Source organism: Diabrotica virgifera, chromosome 10 (assembly GCF_917563875.1).
Source record: "Diabrotica virgifera virgifera chromosome 10, PGI_DIABVI_V3a".
In the NCBI taxonomy this organism is placed as follows: domain Eukaryota; kingdom Metazoa; phylum Arthropoda; class Insecta; order Coleoptera; family Chrysomelidae; genus Diabrotica; species Diabrotica virgifera.
Window position 1 is genome coordinate 144,730,390 of NC_065452.1, and position 23,582 is coordinate 144,753,971.

At 37.1% G+C, this 23,582-nt stretch overlaps 1 protein-coding gene across 2 annotated transcripts in view; it reads left to right on the top strand.

Annotated features, from left to right (window-relative positions):
• The first annotated feature begins 4,209 nt into the window (after positions 1-4,209).
• Positions 4,210-23,582, top strand: part of LOC126893222 (purine nucleoside phosphorylase-like) — a 108,574-nt gene continuing 89,201 nt past the window's right edge. The window contains exon 1 of one of the 2 annotated variants that reach the window (XM_050663193.1): positions 4,210-4,291. In XM_050663193.1, the coding sequence (XP_050519150.1) occupies positions 4,281-4,291 (11 nt within the window). In that variant the 5' untranslated portion in view covers positions 4,210-4,280. The remainder of the gene's footprint in view (positions 4,292-23,582) is intronic. The other variant, XM_050663195.1, reaches the window with a different exon arrangement.

A 23,582-nucleotide genomic window follows, 5' to 3' on the forward strand; every position in this document is an offset into this window, starting at 1 on the left:
ACGTCGTTGAGAAGAGGGAGGGGGGCCTGCTTATTTCGACGAAATGCGACAGGGGTGTGGGGTGTATAAGTGCACATTCGACGTAGTTTAATATATTGGTATATTTAAATTTGTCGCTATTGTCTCTATAAATATAATTTTTTACTAGCTTTTACCAGCATTAAAGTATCAGATATTCATATAAAAACGTATAGTTTTTGAAATGAAATTGAAAATAAAACAAAACGTTTACGAATAAATACACATTTGTTAAAATTAAAAAGAATTCTCTTATAGATACTTTTATCGCATACATTTCGTTTTTATCAGTAACAGCCTTAAAATAATATATTAGGTAGCACTTTTGTACAGGACAACAAACAATAAGACATTGTTCTTTGGGTTTAAACAAGCGCTTCTATATATACAGGACAACGTCTGGAAGCAAATAATATTAAATTGTTAATTCATTTATGTGCTGATTACTGTGTGTGAAAAAATAGTTCTGAAAAAACGAATGGAAATAAAATATTGTGTTCTATTTAGTTAATAAGTCGTATTTATACTTAGAGAAAATTTATACGCAAAATATTGGTCCAATGCTATTTAACTGCATTCATTTTTTTCGAATATTCAGAAAACGAATAAAAATTTTTGAAAAATTTAAACGCAGATTGAGAGATTACATTATTACCGAGGGCCAAAAGTTTCGGAAAACATCTATAATGTTTATTTTAATAAGTTACAGGGATAAAAAAGAGAATATTTAGTCTGATTTTTAAGTTAAAAAATTTCATTCAAAAGAAACCTTTTGTTTATTCTAAGGGACTTTCAGCCCTCAGTAATAATGTAATCTTTCATTCTGCGTTTATGTTTTTCAAATATATTTATTAGTTTTCTCAGGATTCGAAAAAAGAATGCATTTAAATAGCATCGGACCAAGATTTTACGCCTACCCCCTTAATTGTTCTTGTTATGATACATTCGCAAATAAAGTTTCAAGGTTGATTAAAAAAAACAGAAATAACATTAAATTTTTTTAAATCACTGAAAGGGGGGTCGTGAACTGCAATGACGACGTCGACATGGGGGGGGGGTTCGTCAATAAACGACGAATTACGACGGAGGGGGGAGGGTATCTGTATCTGTATCTGTATCTGTATCTGTAGAGTAGGGAGTGTGAGTCAAGTCCCACAGCACTTAGGCCACAATTGACCCATTGTACATCCTCCCAGGGGGTTGTCGTCCTTAGTTCATTATCCATCCTGCCATTTCCAGGAAGGTGGACAAATCACCTGGTGACATCTCCCCTATATCGGCAGGTGTAGGCCAAGGCTCGCCGAACGCATACTCTCGTATTGACGATAACTCCGGACATTCACATAGGACATGCTCGACAGTTTCGTCATCTCGTTCACACCTCCTGCATAGAGATGTGTCTACTAGCCCCAGTGTGTGGAGGTGTTTTCTTAGTTGACAATGGCCAGTTAAAAAACCAACGGTCAAGCGTAGGTTTTTCCTGGTCATTCTCAAGTACTTTTCTGATGCTGACTTCCCAAGGTTCCTTAGTGTTACCTTGGCAAGTCTACATCCTGGCCCTTCTTCCCATCTTCTTACGGTTTGCGTGTGGGAGTGACATTTGACAGTTTCCGCGATTGTTGTAGTCGACAAGCCAAAAAGATCACAAGGTCCCAAGAGTCTTAGGCCTGCTGCCCTTCTAGCCAGCTGGTCAGCAATGCGGTTGCCTTTATTTCTGTTGTGTCCTTTAAACCACCTCAGGATGATGTTGTTACCATCCGAAGCTTGGGCTAGTGATTCATGACACTCCATTACTAGCCCTGATATGACGCGTGGTCTGTTCAGGGTTAGTAGCGCTTGTCTGCTGTCTGTACAGATTATTACAGTTTTGCCGGCTATACCTTTCCCGATTATCTCTTTTGCGGCTATGGAGATACCAGCCAGTTCAGTCTGAACTACGCTGACATTTTTGCCCATGCCCCATTTTATACTAAGGTTCAATGATCTGGAGTATATTCCACATCCTGAGCCTTCTTTCGTTTTGGAGCCATCGGTGTAGATGCAATATGCATTTGCCACGTTTGACTCCCTATGTTGTCTTGTTTCGATTTTGTAGGGTTTGTCGAAGACAAACGTAAGTTTAATTGAGTCGCATCCATGGCCCGCATGCAGCTGGGGCAGTGCCTCCAGCTCACCCCGCCAAAAACGACATCTCAATTGTCCCATTCCTACATCAAGGTTTGCACCCGCTGAGCGTAACCTCATCATCGTCATCAGCGCCACCTCTCTGACATATATGTCTAAAGGGATAATGCCAATGAGCAACTCCATTGCAGCAGTTGGTGTTGTTTTCATGGCACCTGTTATATTTAGGCAAGCCATCCGTTGAATATGGTTTAGTTTGTTGATCGCTGTTGCCTGTAGCACTTTTGGTACCCAAGCAATGGCTCCGTAAGTTAGCATTGGCCTAATGACAGTAGTGTAGATCCAGGCGACCACCCTGGGCGAAAGGCCCCAAGTGCGTCCGACCGTTCGCCGACACTGTTCATAGGCAATATATGCTCTTTGAGCTCTACTATCTAAGTGAGAGTTCCATGTTAACTTCCTGTCAAGGGTAATACCAAGGTATTTCACCTCTTCAGAGAAATTCAGACTGCAGTTTAGAATCCTAGGGGGTATTAAGCCCGTGATCCTTCTTTTTCTGGTGAAGAGGACCATCTCTGTCTTTTTTGGATTTATAGACAGTGAGTGTTCCTTACACCATGTTTCTATTAGTCTGAGAGCAACTTGTAATCTCTCGCATAGTGTGTTCTCAAACTTACCGCTTTGCAAGACGGTTATATCGTCTGCATAGGCTATTGTGTAGAAACCGTTCTTGCTGAGTTGGTAAACCAGGGTATCCAACACTACGTTCCAGAGGAGTGGTGATAGCACCCCCACTTGTGGACATCCCCTCGTAACCATCCCTCTAACCAAAACGTCTTCTACATTTATGCTTATTGCTCTATTTGACAGCATACTGAATATCCATTCGCTCACGGCCAGGGGGACATTCCTGACATTGAGCTGTTGGGTGATGGTTGGGAAAGTTGTTTTATCAAACGCTCCCTCAATGTCTATGAATATACCTAGGGTGGATTCTTTATTATCCAGCGATCTTTCAATTCTTCCCACTACTTGATGAAGTGCAGAATCGGTAGATCTTCCCGAAGTATATGCATGTTGATTTGGATGAAGTGGATTATGAACCAGAACTTCATCTCTTATGTACCTCTCGCATAGCCTTTCCATCGTTTTCAAGAGAAAATATGTCAGGCTAATTGATCGGAAAGCCTTCGGTAGGGTGTAATCCATCCTACCTGGTTTTGGTATGAAGACCACACGTACCTCTCTCCACTCTCTAGGAATATATCTCAGAGCCAAGGAGGCTCTGAACATTCCCACAAGGTGCGGCAAAAGAATATCCAGTCCCCACCGTAGTAGGGCTGGATATATGCCGTCAGGCCCTGGTGACTTAAAAGGGGCGAAGCACGATATGGCCCATCTTATCTTTTCCTCACTAATTAATGTTCTGGCAAGATGCCAGTCATTTGGTGTGGGTATGATTATTTCTTCCGTCCAGTTTGGTGCTTTTGAAATGCTAGAACCGGGGAAGTGTGTTTTCATCAGGACCTCAGCACTTTCGCAAAGGTTGGAAGTTTTGCTTCCATCTTCCTTTGTTAGTATGCTGATATGCCGATGTGGATCTTTTGAGAGCGCTTTTTGTAGCCTGGGGGGAGGGTATTAAAAAGTTCAAATTTTTTACTACGTAGTTTATGGATGCCCCCTATTTTGATATGTGTATTTCGCTGGCATATGAAGAATAACCTCTTATTGTGGGTGGCAGTGGCAGTCAAAAAGTTAATGAAGCGCAAAACGGGGCTTAATATAGAAAAAGATACACCATTTCTATTTCTGAAAAATTGAATATGCACAAAATCTAAACAAAAAACATTATAAAAAATAAAAAATCTATAATTTTCAGTACTTTACACGTGGATACCTATATGTTTTTTAAACGATTATCTCTACAATTAATCAATGAGTAAGGTTAATGACAAATGTGGGAAACAAATAACTATTTTAAAAGTGTATAGTAAATACTATTTTCTGCAAATCATATAAATGGGGAATTTATTGTGTGAATTTTAGTTATTCCGGTATTATCATTTGTTAGATATAGATATACTGCTGATGTGAAACTATTTCGTTACCTGTGTAGTGTTAATAAAAAGTTATCAAATATGAATACAGGGTACGTACATATTATTATTGTAATAGAAACACTAATTCATCACATATTATTATATGGTATAATTAGAGAAACAGTTACACAAATAAGAATGAAATAAAAACTGACTATAAAATAAATGTATCAGGGTAACTTAGTCAATAAGACAGTCTCAACTATTTTCTTTACAATGTAGTTATACATTAAAATTCTACTATGTATTTATTTTAAAAATGGGTGTAAAAATTGGACAATAAATAAAACCTAAAACAAAATAAGAGCAACAGAGATGGAAATCCTAAGGAGAAGATGAAGAGTAACCAGAAGAGATACACTCACCGGCAGAGAAAACGGGCACCCCAAAAAATGGGTCATTTTTAATATCTTGTATTTCCTAAACCTGATGTCCGATTTAAGTAATTTTTTTAATATGTTATAGCCTTATTCTTTGTCAATATCGCTGTAATAATATTGTTGCTAGACAGGTACATTGTCATTGTATACAGGGTGTACGAATCAAACTGTGTTTTTTTCTCAAACTTTGGAACACCCTGTGGAATGTTCTAGCTTTTATAAAATACTGAAATTATAACCAAACTATAGCCTCAGGTTTTCTTAACATTCTGTTTTTGATTCATTCGCTTATGTTGGATAATAAAAAAGTTAAGCACTTTAACAACTACCCCTGTTTTTCGTTAATACAGGCTGTTTTTAAATAAGTACGGCAAACTTAAAGGGGTAATTCTGCATGATAAAATAATGACAGTTTGCTTTATAAACGTATGCCCACAACTGCTTCGTTTCCGAGATAGGGGGTGTTGAAATTGTTCTTACAAACTGACGATTTATTTATTTCTCCAAAACGGTTTGTGATATGCAAATGAAATTTGGTAGATTTTAAGAGGTAGTTATTGCGCATTTTTTGGCGTACAATTAAGAATTTTATATTCACCATTGGCGTGCATACGGGTATAAATATTTTAGATATATCCCGTATGCACGCCAATGGTGAATATAAAATTCTCAATTGTATGCCAAAAAATGCGCAATAACTAACTCTTAAAATCTACCAAATTTCATTTGCATATCACAAACCGTTTTAGAGCAATAAATAAATCGTCAGTTTGTAAGAACAATTTCAACACCCCCTATCTCAGAAACGAAGTATTTGCGGGCATAAGTTTATAAAGCAAACTGTCATTATTTTATCATGCAGAATTACCCCTTAAAGCTTGCCGTACTTATTGAAAACACCCTGTATTGACGAAAAACAGGGGTAGTTGTTAAAGTGCCTAACTTTTTTATTATCCAACATAAGCAAATGAATAAAAAAACAGAATGTCAAGAAAATCTGTGGCTATAGTTGCGTTTTAATTTTAGTATTTTATAAAAGCTAGAACATTCCACAGGGTGTTCCAAAGTTTGAGAAAAAAACACAGTTTGATTCGTACACCCTGTATACAATGACAATGTACCTGTCTAGCAACAATATTATTACAGCGATATTGATAAAGAATAAGGCTATAACATATTAAAAAAATTACTTAAATCGGACATCAGGTTTAGGAAATACAAGACATTAAAAATGACCCATTTTTTGGGGTGCCCGTTTTCTCTGCCGGTGAGTGTAGAATAAATAACATAGAGATTAAGAAAAGAATTGGAATGAACTTAGATATAATAGACTACATCGAACAGAAGCTATATTAAGAAACCTGGTACGAACATAGAACAGAAGAGCACACCAAAATCGTTGGATAAATAGAATAACAGCCTGGAGCACGATAGGAAGAAGATAGAGAGGCAGACCCCGAAGATTTTTCAGAGATAAAGTGCACGAAGCAATGGAAAGAAGAAATCTACAGGAAAGGGACTGGCAAAACAGAAAGAACTGGAGAGAACGGTTGAGTAAAGAAATACAGTGAAAACTGTGGAAATCCTTAGTAGTATACAGGGTGCTTCAAAAAGGTATGTCATAAATTAAATCATGCATTCCGGGGACAAAAATAAATTGATTGAATCCAACTTACCTTAGTACAAAAGTGTACACAAAAAAAGTTACAGCCCTTTGAAACTACAAAATGAAAATCGATTTTTTTTCATATATCGAAATCTCTTAGAAATTTTTTATTGAAAATGGACATGTGGTATTCTTATGATATGTGGTATCTTAAAAAAAATTAAAGTAAAATTTGTGCACCCCATAAAAATTTTATGGGGGTTTTGCTCCCTTAAACCCCACCAAGTACGTTCCAATTAAATTATTATTGTGGCACCATTAGTTAAACACAATGTTTTTAAAACTTTTTTGCCTCTTAGTACTTTTTCGATAAGCTAGTGTTTATCGAGATATTTTGAATATTTGTCGAATCTACCACATATTTGTATATGGTTAAGTAGGTACCTATGATATACTTACCTGTTAATAATCTGAAATTTTTTTTAAAATTTACATTTTTAGGTATATTTTGAAGAAAAAGCCACATCTCGATAAAAGGTGACATCAAAAAAAGACTAAGAGGCAAAAAAGTTTTAAAAACACTGTGTTTACCTAATGGTACCACAATAATAGTTTAGTTGGAACGTACACGAACATTTGGGGGGTTTAAAGGAACAAAACCCCCATAGAATTGTAATGTTAACATATTGAAAAAGAAGCCGCATTTCGATAAAAATTAGCTTATCGAAAAAATACTAAGAGGCAAAAAAGTTTTAAAAACGTTGTGTTTAACTAATGGTACCACAATAATGAATTAATTGGAACGTACACAAAAGTTTGGGGGGTTTGAGGGGACAAAACCCCCATCAAATTTTTATGGGGAGGACAAATTTCTCTATAATTTTGTTTTAAGATGTTCCTGCCATAAGAATCATACATGTCCATTTTCAATAAAAAATCTCCAATAGTTTTCGATATATTGAAAAAAATCGATTTTCATTTTGTAACTTCAAATGGCTGTAACTTTTTTGTGTACACTTTTGTACTAAGGTAAGTTGGATTCAATCAATTTATTTTTGTCCCCGGAACGCGTGATTTAATTTATGACATACCTTTTTGAAACACCCTGTTTATACGTATAAATGTGCTATAGCACATTTATAAGTGTTTGCTATAGCAATTTTTAGGTTTACGACTTTCACTTTACACCTTCTTCTTTTTCTTATTTTTGTGTAGACATGACTCTAGCTGTTTTTCAATCTGCCTCCAGTAAATTGTCATTCTCATCCTTGCATCTCTGATATCAAACTTCGCTCTTAGCTGCTTCTTCCTCTTCTAGGTAAGCTTTATGATTCGTGAATGGTCAATTATCTCCTGTAATTGTTCTTTTGCGGTGTTTAGTATCTAATGTCATTCTTCTTTAATGTCTACGATCTTTATTGAGTCTGTTTTTAATTATTGGTACTATTTTTGCTATTTCCCAGTATCTTATTTCTTTCTAATTATTCCTTTTTCAAGATCTTGTTAAATAATTTAGTTCATTTCTGTCCATACGACGCGACGTCTAAAAGAGACGACATACTACTTCAGTTCTTAACCAGCACTTTTTTAACAAAATTTACAACCAAAGAAAAAAACCATGGTTGGAATGACTGTTTATAACATTACCACCAAATACAACGGATCAGGGACGCCGCTAAGGTGTTGGCCGCCAGTGTGCAACTTAATATTTGCTGCTCCAATTTCAACACTTTAGAAAAATGTACCTTACTAGTACTTATTTAAAGAAATGTGCAGAAGTAATGTGTTGAGTAAATGTCTTGTTACTTTGAAAAGTCGACTTCATTGTCTTTCCAAGGAGACGCTAATTGTATCTGAACGTATGCTGCCCTTCCGGTGAGTACCGATTCCACAAAGGATAGAAACTATTTTCACCTATTATTTTTAATAAATGAAATGTCTGTCTGTCTGTTCTCTTCTCTCTTTTTTTCTCTTCCTGTTCTCTTTCTTTCTTCCTCTCTCTTGGTTTGCTGTTTCTCTCTTCCTTCCCTCTTTTCCCTCTTATCTTCTCTGTCTTTTCCATTGCTTTTGATTGCACTGGTTCTATATCCGATTTATTCCTTTTTTTCCACTTCTCGCCTCCAGCTTTTCTCCCCTCGAGTTTCGTCCCTTCCTTTTCCCTTCCTCTTTTGTTTTCTCTTTCGCCCTTGCTGCTCTCTCTTCCGCCTTTATTGTTTTCTTTTTTGTCTCATTTTTCTTCCCACGAGTTGGGTCGTACTGATCGGTTCAGTGGGGCAGTGCGCCCTTGCCCCTCCAAGGCTATTTTCCACTCGGGTTCGCCATCTCCCTTAGGCATCGCTTGTAACCCACTATGTTACCCCTGGGCCATCACCCCTTCGGCATGATGGATTCGACCTTGAGGTTGGGGTGGCGATATATTAGGATGATACATAGCCGTCATCCCTATGCATATCCGTTTGTTTTCAGTGGTTTCCTCCACTGGTTTCAGAGGTTTTCTCCTCGGGTTTAGGTTTGGGTATCAGGACGTGTACCTATGATGGGTAGGGGTGGGTGTCGTATGACAGTTGGTAGTATTAACTATCATACAGGGACACAAGGCCAGGTTAGGAGCTTGGCTAGAGGAGAGCGGACAGCTGCTCCAATTTGTTGCCTTTTACGACAAAAGTCCGAAAGCCGCCAGCCGCTTTGAATGAAAAAGTATTCCCGGAACTGCTTTATGACCATATGTACTTGCAAAAGGGCAGTACATACAATAAATAATATTTTCTGATATTTTTGTTTACATTAGGATGAAAAAAAGAACTATAAATGATAAATGCAACTCATTTTAGTATTATCAGGTAATAATAATAATAAATCAAAACGAGAGAGTTGCTGAACATTCTATTTATAATAATAATAGTTTACAGATTTATCTGAATCATTACTATTTAATTATTTGAATTTATTTTCGTTTTAAAAAAAGTATTATCATCAGTGGCCTGCTTTTGGCCTCCCCTATTGTTGGCCGCCCCTATTGTTGGCCGCCCGTGTGCGGTGCACACTTAGCACACATGGTAGCGGCGGCCCTGCAACGGATTTAGAGAAATCAATTTGATGAGCCACACATTTAAGATACTTTTACGAAATATACAAAACCGAGTATTCCTTCTGTGTGAAAGAAGAATGGGTAATAAGCAATTTGAGCAATAGAGAAGCTCTATTTTGTATGCGCGTTCTCTTAAAAAAAAACTTGTGAATTGTGTTTGTTTCATCAACTTCGAGAAGGTATTCGACCGAGTATAATACGATACACTTCTCGACTGCCTGCGGCCAGCAGGATTTCATCATGCAACCTCTTCTGTCCACTGCTGGACATAGATCTCTCCCATTTTTCGTCAATCTCCACGGTTCTGTTCTTGGATATCCGTTTAATGTCGTCCATACAGCGTGTTGGTGGTCGTCCTCTGCTGTGTTTGTCTTCTGTTGGGCGCCAGTCAATTAGTTTTCTGGTCCATTTTGAGTCTTTCAGTCTCGCTATGTGACCTGCCTAATTCCATTTCAGCTTGGCTATACGTTCGACATCAGTGGTACCTGTTCTTTTCCTTAGATCTTAATTCCTTATTTTGTCTTTTTTGTCACGCCGAGAATCGATATTTCCATGCGCTTTTGTGCCACTCGCATTTTTGGTGCTATTGTTTTTGTGAGAGTGAGAGTTTCTGCTCCATATGTCATAATAGGAAGAACGCATTGGTCAAATGTCTTCCGCTTCATAGCTGTCGGGATGCTGCTCTTAAAGATGTCTCTTAGTGAACCATACGCCGCCCAAGCAAGTGTTATTCGTCGCTCAAATTCGCAGGTCTGATTGTCCTTGCCTATTCTGATTTCATGACCGAGATATATGTACTTTTCTGTCAATTCTACCACTTGATTTTGGATGGTTAGGTGTTCGCTGGGAACTAAATTTGTCATAAATTTGGTCTTACTGATGTTCATTTTTAGACCTATTGTTGAAGATACGTTTTCTAATTCTCGTAGCATTTGTTGTGCTTCACCCAGATCTTCGGTAATAAGTACTTGATCGTCGGCAAAACTCAAATGATTGAGCATTTCTCCATCTATTTGTATTCCTCTATTTTCCCACTTTAGCATTTTAAAGGCGTATTCTAGGACCGTTATAAATAATAGGGAACTTGCATAAATTTTTAAATATTAAAATAATATTAAAAAACATAAGGTAACATGATCTTAAAACGCTTGCATGCGAAAAAAACAAATATTTTTAACCCGTACGCTAATTACGGCGGCGCTTTGAAAATGCTATAAAATTCAAATATCTTAGGAGGCTCTTGAACGTCCTTCTATTGGTCTGACGTCAGAGGCCACAGTCATCTACGTCTACGATTAGGTATTACGGGTGTATTACATTTTAATCTATTATTTGTATTCTTGCATAGTTCTACAATCAGTTTATTTACTTTGAAGTCAAATTTATAAATCTTTAGAAATTACTAATGTGTTTATAACGTATAAGTATTATTACTCACGAGGGGTTTTCAAAAGAAAGCGATTAAGTACAACAGTTCATTTTAATCGTCTTTAATTGAAAATTCCTACGTATTATTTATGTTCATCTTATATATTGTAAGTAGTTCCCCAATCAGCTTAGTTTCAAATTGAAATTGGTACCATTATATGTATTATAGTAAACGGTTTTCCCCGTGGGTTTCATCTACCTAACTCTAATCGAAGGATTTCGTATATCCTGGAAAAGATTACGGTGTAATTTGCATAATAATAAAGAAACTAAATTTTTATGAAGTTTATTATATTTGATTGTAATGTTTATTAGTACCTACTGAAGCCTTTCATTATTGTGTTCAAAGCCTTCTGAGAAAAGATTATGGTGATTAGCAGACGTACCGATAGCCAACAAAACCCTTCTTTACAAAGTTAATAATACGCATAAATAAGAAGAATCATTATTGTAATTTTACAAGTTAATATCTTTATCATCTCAGCTTATATGGGCCATTCCACGAACATACGCCTGTTTTGGATTACTTCGACAACGAATATTTTACTGTACAACATAAGAAGTATGAAAGTAAATGGCGCTAATAATTATTCCAATAAACTCTTTCGTTCTTCTTATTTTGCACAGTAAAATATTCGTTGTCGAAGTAATCGAAAACAGGCGTATGTTCGTGGAATAGGGTATACTCACACAGCATCCCTCGGTAGACCGCAAGCTATAGTAGAAACATGACTGTAGACCGCATACTATAGTAGCACCAATACTTTTTAGTTACTCTTACTTTTATTACTAAGTTTTGTTTATTTTTAAGTTACTTGTTTCTTTTTTCAACACAAGAAACGACAAAAGTAATTTCATAAAAAAGAACTTTTTGATGCATCCAGGTGCATCCAGGCACTATACAGTACTTATATTGCGCAGATTTGTTTTCCATTTTGATAAAGTATATTACACACTAAATACACTAAACTACACTAAATACAATAACATAAATACCGAGCAAACGTCACAGTTATTCGACACGCACAACTGGCAATAGCAAACTGCATTCAAAGCAAACGGGCGAAAACGATAAACGTCAGACCCAAGCTCGCGCTTTTGAAGTTGTTTGAAACGGAAATTTTAGGCGCGGAACTTTGATCAGATGTTGTACGTACACTATTCATTGTTAAGACGTAATATTTTGAATATAACATTTTTAAACATAAATTAACAATTTTATGCAAAAAAATTTTTTAGTGCAAGTTCCATATTTAGGTGAGAGAGTATCGCCCTGTCTCACACCTCGCTTGATATGAATTTCTCTGGTGGTATCATGTAGTTTTACATGCATTGTGGCGTTTTGGTATAATGTTTGTACTAACTTTGTAGCAGGACTTGACCACTACGATATAAGACTGATAAAATACATATATTACAATCAAATCGACTAGTCAAATTGGAGAAAGCCGCACTGAAAACTACCTATCAAGCGTGAAGTACGACAGGACTGTGCTTTGTCACCCAGTATTTTTAATCCATACTCCGAAGAAATCTTTACGGAGCCTTTGGATGACAGCTAAGAGGGAGTAATAAGACTAGGCGGAGAAGTAATCAACAATGTCAGATACGCTGACGATACAGGTATTCTTGCAGAAAATTTATAAGATCTGCAGACATTAGTAAATCTAGTCGGTGAAGTAAGTTATATGAGAGGCCTTAAATTAATATTTCAAAGACAAATTGTGATTTTGATGAAGAGATAATAACCAGAATCGAAATATCACGTAATGCTTTTATGCTTTTATGCTGTCGATGCATATCCGCAAAAAGGTCCTAAAATGATCCCATCGCCTTAATGATATTCGTGTTCAGCGATCCCAATAATCCCCCGAGTAACGAGTTTGGACCCATTTTGTATCGATTTTCCATAAAACTTCAGGAGACGAGGCTCATATTGGGTACCAGGTGCTTTGGAGACGATCGCGAAGTCCATTTGAGCACCAGGTGAGTTTTTATCACTTCGAAATGCACTTTGTAAAATGCATTTTCCTTGTTAAATAATGCAATTTTCATTTAGATATCACCACTTTAATTCACAAAATTTCGTAACTCTCTTACGAATCGAAGGCAACAAATTTCATTGAGATCCATCGAACTGCAAAACATTTGTAGGTTTTGGACTTTTTACTGCTTTATTGCCTCGCATGGAAATAATAATAAGGAGAACAAACTTTGCAAACAAAAACATTATTACAGATCAACTTCAATTAGTAGCATATGCAGATGATCTAGTCATCATCATCATACCTAAGACGAAGATACCACTTATAAAAGCGGTTGAAAAATTAGATCAGGAAGCGAAGAGAATAGGGCTAGAGGTAAACCAGCACAAAACAAAATACATGACGATAGGGAAGTATGACACAACAACTACGAATTATCTAATAAGACAGGACCATAAATTTAAAACTGTATCCACCTTTAGCTACTTAGGGGCCGTCCATTAATCACGTGATGTTTTTTTGGGCATTTTTTAACCCCCCCCCCCTTGGTGATACATGGTGAGGTTTAAAACTAACCCCCCCCTACTCCTATATCACGTGTATTTTTTAGTATCTACAAAAAATATATTTTTTAAATAATTGTAAAATACACATCATCTAATTTTATTATAAAAAATTAAAGACCACAATAATAACGTTTAGAGGTAGACAGAAAGGTTGGAGGTTGTTTTTGACTGACATAAAATAATGAAAGAAATGCGAGAAACTTTTTGTACTAAATTAGTATTATATTACTAAATGTAGGTATTATACATAATATGTAATTATCATGCAAATAAGTTAATGATATTATCATCCCCAGCAATTTTATTTCATATAATATTAAAATAAAGACTTCAAAATGGCACGAATTAAAAGATATGTTTTGAATTTAAGTAATATTTAAGGTACATTTCAGTCTACGAGTCTTTACCCGTGCGTTATTAATACCTGGCGAGATAAAACACATATTTTTGATAACTCAAATTTTAACACGTGATAGGATAGGTAGCTACTTACTGTCACTTGCTATTGCGTTTAGTAAATTTCAATTTCCGACTTTTTCATCGACTTATTTCGTATGCTTTAAATGATGAAACACGGGTAAAGACTCGTGGACTCAACTGTAGGTATGTACGCTATGCATATTTTATTTGTAAAGTAATTACATTTATTTTATCAATGTTATAAAAAATGTAAGATTTAACAATAACATAATACTGCAAATAAAACTACATAGGTGAATTCTTGGTATTAGAACAACGTCCATAAAAATATATAGTCACATACAAATTTTAACTTATCTTTTTAGTAGAAGATTAATAAAAGAGAATATTGGAAGACCTCTTTGCTTGGTTCTTTCGGCGGTAATCTAGTAAAAGATCATTGGCCCACTTCATAAATTCTTCCTTTGTATATTTTTGTTCCCGTTAACCCACAATTCATTAAATTCTTTTTGAGCGACACCAAGATTTTTTCCTTTCTTATACTCTGTAAATACCTAGTTGTTTATACAGATCACCTAGACATTGTGACGAAAAAAGTACGAAGTTAAAAACAGTTTAAACGCATGTATTCAGTGACAAAACAACGATATAAAACTGACAGGATTTTGAGAATTTCCAATTCATCAGATAGTAGGTAAAACATATGTAAGACTAAAGGCTCATAAATAAAAAGTCGAAAACGGCGACAGAGTCCCAGTCAGTATTCCTATTTAGTGGAAACATATGCTACATTCACAACAAAACGATTTAAAATGGGCCGCTTCTTATCATAACATTCAAGATAATTTGGGTGGAACCAATTTGCTGGGTTGTGTATATTATGAAAGAGAAATGGATTTTTTTTAATATTAGTCACAGCAATGCCGCTTTCGATTTTTGTACGCATTTGACAAAAAAGTAAATACACGTAACGGGTTGAGGATCGGGCATTTTCCGAAAAAAAATACACGTGATATATTACTGCACCCCCCTACATCCTTGTGATGTTTCGTGATTTTTTATGGACCCCTCCCCCCCTTTCGAGCATCACGTGATTAATGGACAGCCCCTTAGGAGTAACATTAGGAAAAACCGGAAAAGAGAGAACAGAGGAAAGAATTCTGAAAGGCAAAAAAACATATGGAATGAATAGAAATATGCTCAGAAGCAAGATTTTAAGTAAGAGAACAAAGATGAACCTATATAAGACATTAATAAGTCCTGTTGTTACATATGGGATGGAAAAAACGACGACTAACAAGAAAGAAGAATATAGCCTTCTGAAATTTGAAAGAAAAATAATGAATACTGGGCCACAATGTAACAAGAGGGGGAGAAATAAGAATGAAAACAAATGCCGAAATTTAAGAAGAATTAAAGAGAGAAAATACATAAAATCTTTTCGCTTGGAATGGATAGGACATATACAGAGACGTCCACAATCAGATATGTTGAGAAGGATAAATAACTATTAACGGGACACCACTATGGCCCTAGGTGTAGAGGAAGACCTAGAAGAAGATGGCTGGATGATGTAGCAGAAGGGTGTCCGGACAATTAATCCCCGGACAAATACTCCCGGACAAAAATCCCCACAAATTATCCCCGGAAAAAAATCCCCAGACAAAAAATCCCCGGACAAATAATCCCCGGACAAAAAATCCCCACAAAAAAATCCCCACACAAAAATCCAGGACAAATAATCCCCACAAATTTATTTGGACAAAATATCCCCACAAAAAATCCCGGACAGAAAATTCCCAAGAAATATTTGCTGCCGAATAATTCTCAAACAGTTTTTCCGAAATTTTACCAAATTTCGAATTCCAAGGCCGAAAACTTCAACTTTTACATGACAAAAAAATGTGAGTTTTTTCAAAAATCTTTCGAAGAGTTATATTGATGATGATGATTAAATAATTTTGACGTTAAATTTAAAAAAGGAATAGGTTTTTTTGCATTACAATCAAGATTATCGTTTTCAAAACCAGCAGTTATCATCACGAATACGCAATGATTTAAACATAATTATTCAAAGCAGAGTGAGCAAAATATTTAAGCGAATAATTACAAAATGATTCCCACAGCCTTAGCTAATTCGTCATATCTTCCACAATTTTTGAAAAAACTCACACTCTTTTGTCATGTAAAATTTGAAGTTTGGTAATCGAAATTACAATTCATGCTTAATCTTAATTACTATTCATTATTTTCGTACCGAAAAGCGGTTTCATGGAGATTGCTATCTGTAACTCTCATGGGGTCCGGACAAATAATCCCGGACAAAAATCCCCATAAATTATCCCCGGACAAAAAATCCCCGGACAAATAATCTCCGGACAAAAAATCCCGGATAAATAATCCCCACAATTTTTTTGGACAAAATATCCCCACAAAAAATCCCGAACAAAAAATCCCCAAGAAATATTTGTTGCCCAATAGTTCTTTAAAAGTTTTCCCGAAATTTTAACAAATTTCGAATTCCAATTCCATTCTGAAAACTTAAAAATTTTACATGACAAAAGAGTGTGAGTGTTCTCAAAAATCGTGGAAGATATGGGGAATTAGCTAAGGCCCCGTTTTCATGAGAGGCGCTTAACGCGCTTCTTGATAACGCGCGATTACAACTACATACATTTTATTGAAGACCGTTGTTCACATTCTAACGTGCGTTTTAGGTCATTAAGACGCGCGTTGGCATGTGAACGGTCTCAAGTAAAATGTTTGTAGTTGTAATCGCGCGTTATCAAAATGCGCGTTAAGTGACTGTCATCAAAACGGGGCCTTAGCTCATTTCCCATATTTTCCACGATTTTTAAAAAAACTCACACTTTTTTGTCATGTATAATTTTTTCTACTATTCGACAGCAAATATTTCTTGGGGATTATTTGTCCGGGATTTTTTGTGTGGATATTTTGTCCAAAAAAATTTGTGGGGATTATTTGCCCAGGATTTTTTGTGGGGATTTTTTGTCCGGGGATTATTTGTCCGGGAAAAGAGTCACGACGGCAGAAAAGACACACAGCAAGCTATAAATATAAATGACAGAGGAGTAATTAACCTCACCCAAGAATAGGATTTTGAACGCCATGGCGAGGCGTTAGCTGAAGCTAGGACAAATAATCCCCGGACAAATAATCCCGGACAAAAAATCCCCACAAATTATCCCTGGACAAAAAATCCCCGGACAAAAAATCCCCGGACAAATAATCCCCGGACAAAAAATCCCCACAAAAAATCCCGGACAAATAATCCCCACAATTTTTTTTGGACAAATTAACCCCACAAAAAATCCCGGACAAAAAATCCCCAAAACATTTTTGCTGTCGAATAGTTCTCTAAAAGTTTTCCTGAAATTTTAACAAATTTCGAATTCCAATTCCATGCTGAAAACTTTATTTGTGTTAACTTTATTTGTTTATACATGACAAAAAAGTGTAAGTTTTTCCAAAAATCGTGGAAAATATGGTGAATGAGCTATGACCCCCGTTTTCATGACAGGCGCTTAACGCGCATTTTGATTACGCGCGATTACAACTACATATATTTTACTTGAGGCCGTTCACATGCTAACGCTCGTTTTAGGACATTTAGGTTAGCATGTGAACGGTCTTCAGTAAAATGTATGTAATTGTAATCGCGCGTTATCAAAACGCACGTTAAGCGCCTGACATGAAAACGGGGCCTTAGCTCATTCCCCATATCTTCCACGATTTTTGAAAAAACTCACACTCTTTTGTCATGTAAAATTTGAAGTTTTCAGCATGGAATTGGAATTCGAAATTTGTTAAAATTTCGGGAAAATTTGTCCGGGATTTATGTGGGGATTTTTTGTCCGGGGATTATTTGTCCAGGGATTTTTTGTCCGGGGATTTTTTGTCCAGGGATAATTTGTGGGGATTTTTTGTCCGGGATTATTTGTCCGGAGATTATTTGTCCTAGCTTCCTCTCATGCACTGAGGCTGAAAAACATTTGCGTCGATTGCATTCCCGGGAAAACTTTTAGAGAATTATTCGGCAGCAAATATTTATTGGGGATATTTTGTCCGGAATTTTTTGTGGGGATATTTTGTCAAAAAAAATTGGTGGGGATTATTTGCCCGGAATTTTTTGTGGGGATTTTTTGTCCGGGGATTATTTGTCCGGGAAAAGAGTCACGACGGCAGAAAAGACACACAGCAAGCTATAAATATAAATGACAGAGGAGTAATTAACCTCACCCAAGAATAGGATTTTGAACGCCATGGCGAGGCGTTAGCTACAATCCCTAGGGATTGTAATGCTTAATGAATGAATGAGTGGTGTAAATGTACATAATATATTCACTTTTCTCAAAACAAGCATCATGGGAAATACGATTAGCCGACTAATACAGAAACAACATTTATTTTTTTAAACATAAGTTATTCTAGTTCACTTATCAACTGAATAGCGCATCTCGCAATCAACTGGGGTCCATCAAACAAATAAAATACGCCATACATATTTTTCTGTCCTTATTTTTAACACAATGTTATTGTTTTATATGAAATATTCGTACATATAAAAAATATGTCGAAACAATGTTTTCGAGAATACTGATTGTAATTTATACAGTGTTCTCTAGTTAAGTTCTCTACAAATAGGTCAGTGGAACTACAATAATGTCGATTCATGGTAACGTTCCTATGTAAAACACAACCTTATATCAAGCATCATATCCTTCCGGTCAAAAAACGTCAACCTTCAGGTCAAAAAGTTCCAAGGGAAAGGGCGTTTTAGTTGATTCGACATGTGCTCTATTGGATTTAAATCCGGGCCAACTGGTGGCCAATCCAATCTTCGAATTTGGACCTCATCCAGATGGCAGCGGCATGTGGTCGAGCATTATCATGCATTAACATCTGTCATATCTAGGGATTGCAATCCAGCTGGATTTTTGCAAAATTGGCCTGAATCCAGCTGGATCCAGCGCGGATCCAGCAAATTGTGGAATCACAATAAAAACACGATTTTAATGTTCTTTTGTCTGTATTCTAAATTTTTAAATTTCTAAATTTTTAAACATGAATTATTTAAGTCGTAAGTTTTTCAACCTAATAAAAATATTTTTAAAATAAAATATTTTTAAAAGATTTTTAATTGAAAAACTTATTGGACCATTTTCCTGGTGACACCTCCAAGGCTTCTACAATATGCAAGCCAAATGGATGCTACAGTGAAGACAAAGGGAAGGAATTCTACACTATGCAATTCACATCCCCGTCTGCAGCTGGTAAAGTTCCAACGGAAAATGGACCTAGTTACTCTATAGGAGTAATACCAATATAAAATAAAAATGTATACCATTTTTATTCAGTTGCAATGCGAAACCAAAACTGTCTTAATTTTTACTTAGGTTAGAGAGCGCGGCCAGCACTCTTATAGACGATTTCACCTCTTTTTAGAGGCTCTTCATTAGAGGAATAAAAATGGTATACATTTTTATTTTATGAATTATTTAGTTTCTTGGAAGTGAGACCTTAAAAAACATAGGCCTAACCTACTTCGCACAGAACTGCACATATAGCCGGTTGCGGAGAAAGCCCTTCCGGCCTCTGTGCTGGTCGGTTTTAAGGTCATCAAATAGTCATAGACCATTGACAAATATGATCGCCTTCCACTCTTTTGGCCTCAGAAACTGCCATTTCCTTTTCCAAAATCATTTCGTAATCTTTTTGAGAACCATTTTTTTTGGTTATAAAAGTTTTCTTTTTCTCGTTTCAATTCAAGTTCTTGTTCCAAAGTAAAATTCACGGACTCCGGATTAGTTGGCCCATCTTCTTTCATTATGTCCTCTTACACTGGTTCCACAGTTACTTGTTTTATTTATACGAATCGACAAATTTTTCATCTCTTGTCGCATTGCATTCTTTTTCGGCATGGGGAAATAACCAGGATTGTTTAGTCCTTTGTTATACTTTTTTGATTTTGTAAGTACATTAATGTACCTTTAATTCCAGAGAGATACTGTTCCGCGATTATGTTGCGTAGTGCTTCCGATAGATTGGCATTAAGGCTAGAGTCCTGGCTATTTAGTTTGTCTAAGGCAACTGTCATGGTTGTGTCGGCCGTTATCAAAGTGGACTCTCTTCTGCAAAGAGCTTCTACAGCCAGTTTTACCGGTTAGAGAGTGGCCATCAACTCGTTGATTATTGACCACTCGCCAGCAGAGAATTTTATCGCAGAATCAATGTCTATCAACGCTTTATCGATGCAAACTTTTAGGCTGTAGAAACTTTCCAGCATACTGAGCTACTCCTAGGGGTATATAATGGCAAGTTGCCGACTCACGGCTTTGAATAAAGAGGCTAATGAAGACATTCAGTAACTTATTTCGAATTTGACATGTTTGCGGATCCGCGCTGCTGGATGCTGGATCCAGCAATTGCAATCTCTAGTCATATCCAATGTAACCAATGTATATGGCATGCCAAAACATGATCTTGCAGGATGTTTTGAATGTAAGAGTCATAAGTCATCCGTACAATAACTTCCACAAGTGCGGTGCCTCCCTCCCAACTCTACCTCCCCAAATAATTATTTTACCACCTCCAAAACTAACGGCCTGGGCGAGATTGCAGGTGGTGAATCATTCTCCAACTCTTCTGTAGACGTAGTTATATAGGTTAATAGGATTCTGGCGAAAAAACATTTTTCCAGTTGTCGATATTTCACTGAATATGTGTTCCTGCACAGAACAAGAGGAGGGCCCCGTAAAAGATGGATAGACGACGTAGAGGGGGATTTTAAAACCATGAACATCAGGAAGTGGCGAAGGAAAGTATCCGACAGGGCAGAATGGAAGAGCATTGTTAAGCAGGCCAAGACTCACAGAGGGTTGTATCGAAATTCGAAGAAAGAAAAGTTGTGTTCCTGCAAATTCTAAACGACGAGCTTTGCGAATTTGGAGAAGACATGGATCTATGGCAGGGCGTCTAGGCTTCAAGTTTGCTTTTATTTAATCTTCGGCTAATTGTTGTTGAACTCTCATTAACTTGTCTAACACTTAGTAGCTTATTAACGAGGTGCATCGATGTCAATGAGTGATTTCGTGTAGAATTAAGAACCAAAATAAGAGCAAAAAGGTAATCTTTTGAATTTGTTTAAAAAAATTGTTTAAACAATTTCTGCCCAAAAATTTCGCTCGTCACCCTTCTAATCTGTTTCATCATCATCTAACCAATTTACGTCCACTGCTGGACATAGGTCTCCCCCAATTGTTTCCACACTTCACGGTTTTGTGCTGATTGTTGCCAGTTTTTACTAATCTGCCTGATATCATCTATCCATCGTGTAGGCGGCCTGCCTCTACTGCGTTTATCTTCTCTTGGTCTTCATTCCATTTTTGTTTCCTGGAAGCCGTCTGTTGTGCACCGGTTGTACTGCAGCCACTTGGCTTATTGTACATCTTCCATTCGTTTATGAAACCCATTCCAGAATTCTGGAACCCTGTACCAGCTTGTACAGGTCTATTGGGTGGGTGCCATATAAATTTGGAGTCACTTCGATGTCTCCGAAAGGTGTTTGTTGCCTCCGATGCAATGCCTCACAGTCATGCAAAATATGGTTGACTGTTTCAGGTTCTCTGTTACAGAGTCTGCAGCTCAAGTCTCCATGAAACAGCCCCATTGTATGCAGGTGACCCTTAACTGGCGCATGTCCAGTGAGGAAACCTGTTATGATTCTGAGCTGATTCCTGCTTGTTTTCAGCAGTAACTCAGCCCTACTAGCACATGTCCGTCCGATATACATCTTGCCATGTGTTTGACCGGGTACACTCTTCCAGTGTGAGTTGTGTTGGCTTCGGATCCAGGCTTTTTTCGTTCACGGACGGTGCGTCTTGGAACTCCCACGGCCGGCTCTGGACCCAGGTATTTTGTAGCTGATGCTGATGCTCCCTTGGCAAGTGCATCAGCTCTTTCATTGGCCGTATATGCCCCGATGACCTGGAACCCATACCAGTATAACACTGTTACGTTGTGCCAGTCTATCAAGTTCTTGTCGACATTCCCACACCAGCCTAGATTTCACCTTAGGGCTTATACGGGCCCCAATGGCTGCTTGGCTATCTGTGCATATGTTAACCCGCTACAGTTCGAATGCCCTCAGGTTGTTTTCTCTTGCACACTGCAAGATTGCAGAAATCTCTGCCTAAAATACGGAGGTATATTCTCCCAGTGGAATAGAAATGTTGAAATTTCGACCACTACAGAATATTCCTGCGCCCGAACCGTCTGCAGTTTTAGACCCGTCCGTATACCATGTGCAACCCTGCAGTCTGGGTCGAGAGTTTCCTCTGTCCCATTTGTCTCGTGGGCAGATGCCCACTTGAAAAGGTTCAGGCTTCAGATTTCAGATTTCAGGCTTGTATCTTGATGTCATATGGTCAGAAATCATCATCCATTCGGCATCATCAGTTTCATTCGTTATTCTACTATGTCCTGATTTATCTCGTACGTTGCTCAGGTTTTCTCGCAGTGTATAATATCCCATTCTCGCCTCACCTCTTATTGTTATATGTAAAGGAGGGAGATCCAGTAGTGCCTCCATAGCTGCCGTAGGTGTGCCCCTCATAGCCCCCGTGATCCCGAGACAAGCAAGTCTTTGCACCTTGCTTAATTTGATGATGGCACTTTTTTGCTGCACTTTTGGCCACCATACCACTGATGCATATGTAATTGTGGGTTTTACCACCATGTTATAAGTCCAATATACCATGTCTGGTCTCAAACCCCACATTTTTTCATGAGTACGTCTGGCTACCATTAACGTAGTTACCGCTCTCTTCGTTATTCTTTCTATCTGCTGATTCCAAGTAAGTCTTGAGTCTAATATTCTTCATTCCATTAGTTGTCGTGTCCTGTCCAGTTCCATTTGAGCTTGGTGACACGTTCTATAACATCTGCGATACCGGTTCTTTGTCTGAGATCTTCATTTCCTATTTTATCCCGTAGGGTTACGCCCAGCATGGATCTCTCCATACGCCTTTGAGCAACCCTCATTTTCGACACTTTTGCCTTGGTTAGAGTCAGTGTCTCTGCTCCATATGTCAATACCGGTAGCACATATTGATCAAACACTTGTCTTTTTGACCAGAACTAGAATCAGAACTATGACTTAGAAGAAACTTGGCAAAAACTTAAAGAAGCACTCCTAGATGGGGGCAAGCAAGTCTGCGGAATGACTATAAACAATAAAAACAAGAAGTGCACAAATTGGTGGAGTAATGAAATAAAAGAAGAGGTCAAATTAAAAAAGTTAGCGTGGAAGAAATACCTAGGGAAGCAGAGCCCAGAAAGCTATCAAAAATATAAACAGCAGAGGGCAAAAGTAAAAGACATGGTTATGGAAGCGAAAAAAAAAGAGCTGGGAGGACTTTGGCAACAAAATGGAGAAAGACTACCACACTAATCAAAAATTATTTTACAAAACCCTGAGAAGTCTAAGAGCAGAGAAGGTACAACAAACACCAAAACAAATTAAAAATGAAAATGGGCACATTCTCTGCGAGAACGAAAGCATCATAAACAGATGGAGAGAATATTTTGAAAACCTCTTGACCCAAGAAGACTCCAATAATAAATCAGATAACACCGAATAAAATTCACTTGAAAACCAAAATCAAACCGAAATAACAACAGATGAAATAAAAGAAATAATATGCAAGCTTAAAAGAGGAAAGGCAGCTGGCTATGATAAGATATCCGCGGAAATGCTAAAAAATATGGGAGAAAATGGAAATGAAATGCTCAGAAAAGTTTGCAATAAAGCATGGAATGAGAGTAAGATCCCAAAAGACTGGGAAGT